The following is a 1,169-nucleotide window of genomic DNA, read 5'->3' as shown; positions in this document are numbered from 1 at the left end:
CAGGACACAAAGGTGAAGCAGGGAGTCCAGGATTACCCGGCTTCCCAGGTCCAAAAGGGCCATCGGTGAGTGGAGATGTTGCTTTGGGACTTATGGGAATCTCAGTTTAATTAATAAAGTTAAGCTTCTATACTTGTACAAACAAGCCTTGTAAATCTATAGAAGCTGAAAGCACTCAGTCCCAAGTGGATATGAAGGTTTTTTGCTATCTGCCTGTCTATATTTACACTTGTGTTTTCCCTCAGGGTCCGTCTGGTCCAATTGGCCCAGAGGGCAAACAAGTGAGTGATGATTAATTAATATTATATCAACACTTCTTCATAATTTTTTCAGCTGGCCATGTATTTTTGTTTTTATTTTTAGGGCATGTCAGGAAAACCAGGAGACAGAGGACAGAAGGGAGAAAAGGTATCTGTCCATCCATCCACATATACCACCTCTCAAATCAAATCAAAACTTACTGTGTTGCTCGTTTTTGTAGGGTGATAATGGAATAAAAGGAGACAAAGGACCCGTTGGTGATCCGGGCATTCCGGGTAACCCTGGGCCTCCCGGCAGGAAGGGTCACACAGGAATGATGGGCATGTCGGGACCCCCAGGGGAAGTGGGTCCCTCTGGGCCCCCTGGTTCTCCAGGACAGTCGGGTCTCCCAGGTCTCAGAGTGAGTCTGCTTTAGTATTTTTAATGGAAAGTGTGTGACGCTAATGATATTATAAAGAGCATGACGTCATTTCGACGTGTTTTAAGGGTGAGACGCCATCCCTGGAACAAATGCGGCGGCTCATTCAAGAGGAACTCTCCAAACAGTTGGATGGTGAGATTAATTTGGCAAAGATGTTTTTGACTTCCTTTGCTGTGTCTTTTTACATTTCCTAAACTTTCCGTTGATTTTCACAGCTAAGTTAGCTTACCTCATGGCTCAAATGCAGCCTGCGCATATCAAGAGCTCAGTTGGCCGCCCCGGTCCGCCTGGTTCGGCAGGTAAAGATGGACCTCCTGGCCGACAAGGTCCATCTGGAGAGCCTGGAATACCTGGACAAAATGGAGCAGAAGGATCCAGAGGTCCAGTTGGTCCTAAAGGTACCGCAAAACTAATTTCAGATTGTTACTTTACTTGATGATTAACCTTTTAACCCCCACCCATAATTTTCCTTTTTGTTGTTTTTTTT

General features: G+C 45.3%; 1 protein-coding gene across 1 annotated transcript in view; it reads left to right on the top strand.

Moving 5' to 3' along the window:
• Positions 1-6: 6 nt before the first annotated feature.
• Positions 7-1,169, top strand: part of LOC107574935 (collagen alpha-1(XXII) chain-like) — a 4,830-nt gene continuing 3,667 nt past the window's right edge. Inside the window, exons 1-6 of the mRNA XM_016261357.1 lie at positions 7-65; positions 246-281; positions 364-408; positions 482-661; positions 748-814; positions 898-1,080. Coding sequence (XP_016116843.1) covers positions 367-408; positions 482-661; positions 748-814; positions 898-1,080 — 472 coding nt within the window. The 5' untranslated portion in view covers positions 7-65; positions 246-281; positions 364-366. The remainder of the gene's footprint in view (positions 66-245; positions 282-363; positions 409-481; positions 662-747; positions 815-897; positions 1,081-1,169) is intronic.

This window comes from Sinocyclocheilus grahami, unplaced genomic scaffold (genome assembly GCF_001515645.1).
Source record: "Sinocyclocheilus grahami isolate Dianchi unplaced genomic scaffold, SAMN03320097.WGS_v1.1 scaffold2396.1, whole genome shotgun sequence".
In the NCBI taxonomy this organism is placed as follows: domain Eukaryota; kingdom Metazoa; phylum Chordata; class Actinopteri; order Cypriniformes; family Cyprinidae; genus Sinocyclocheilus; species Sinocyclocheilus grahami.
Note: the sequence above shows the minus strand (reverse complement) of the source record. Positions and strands in the feature narration are given on the sequence as shown.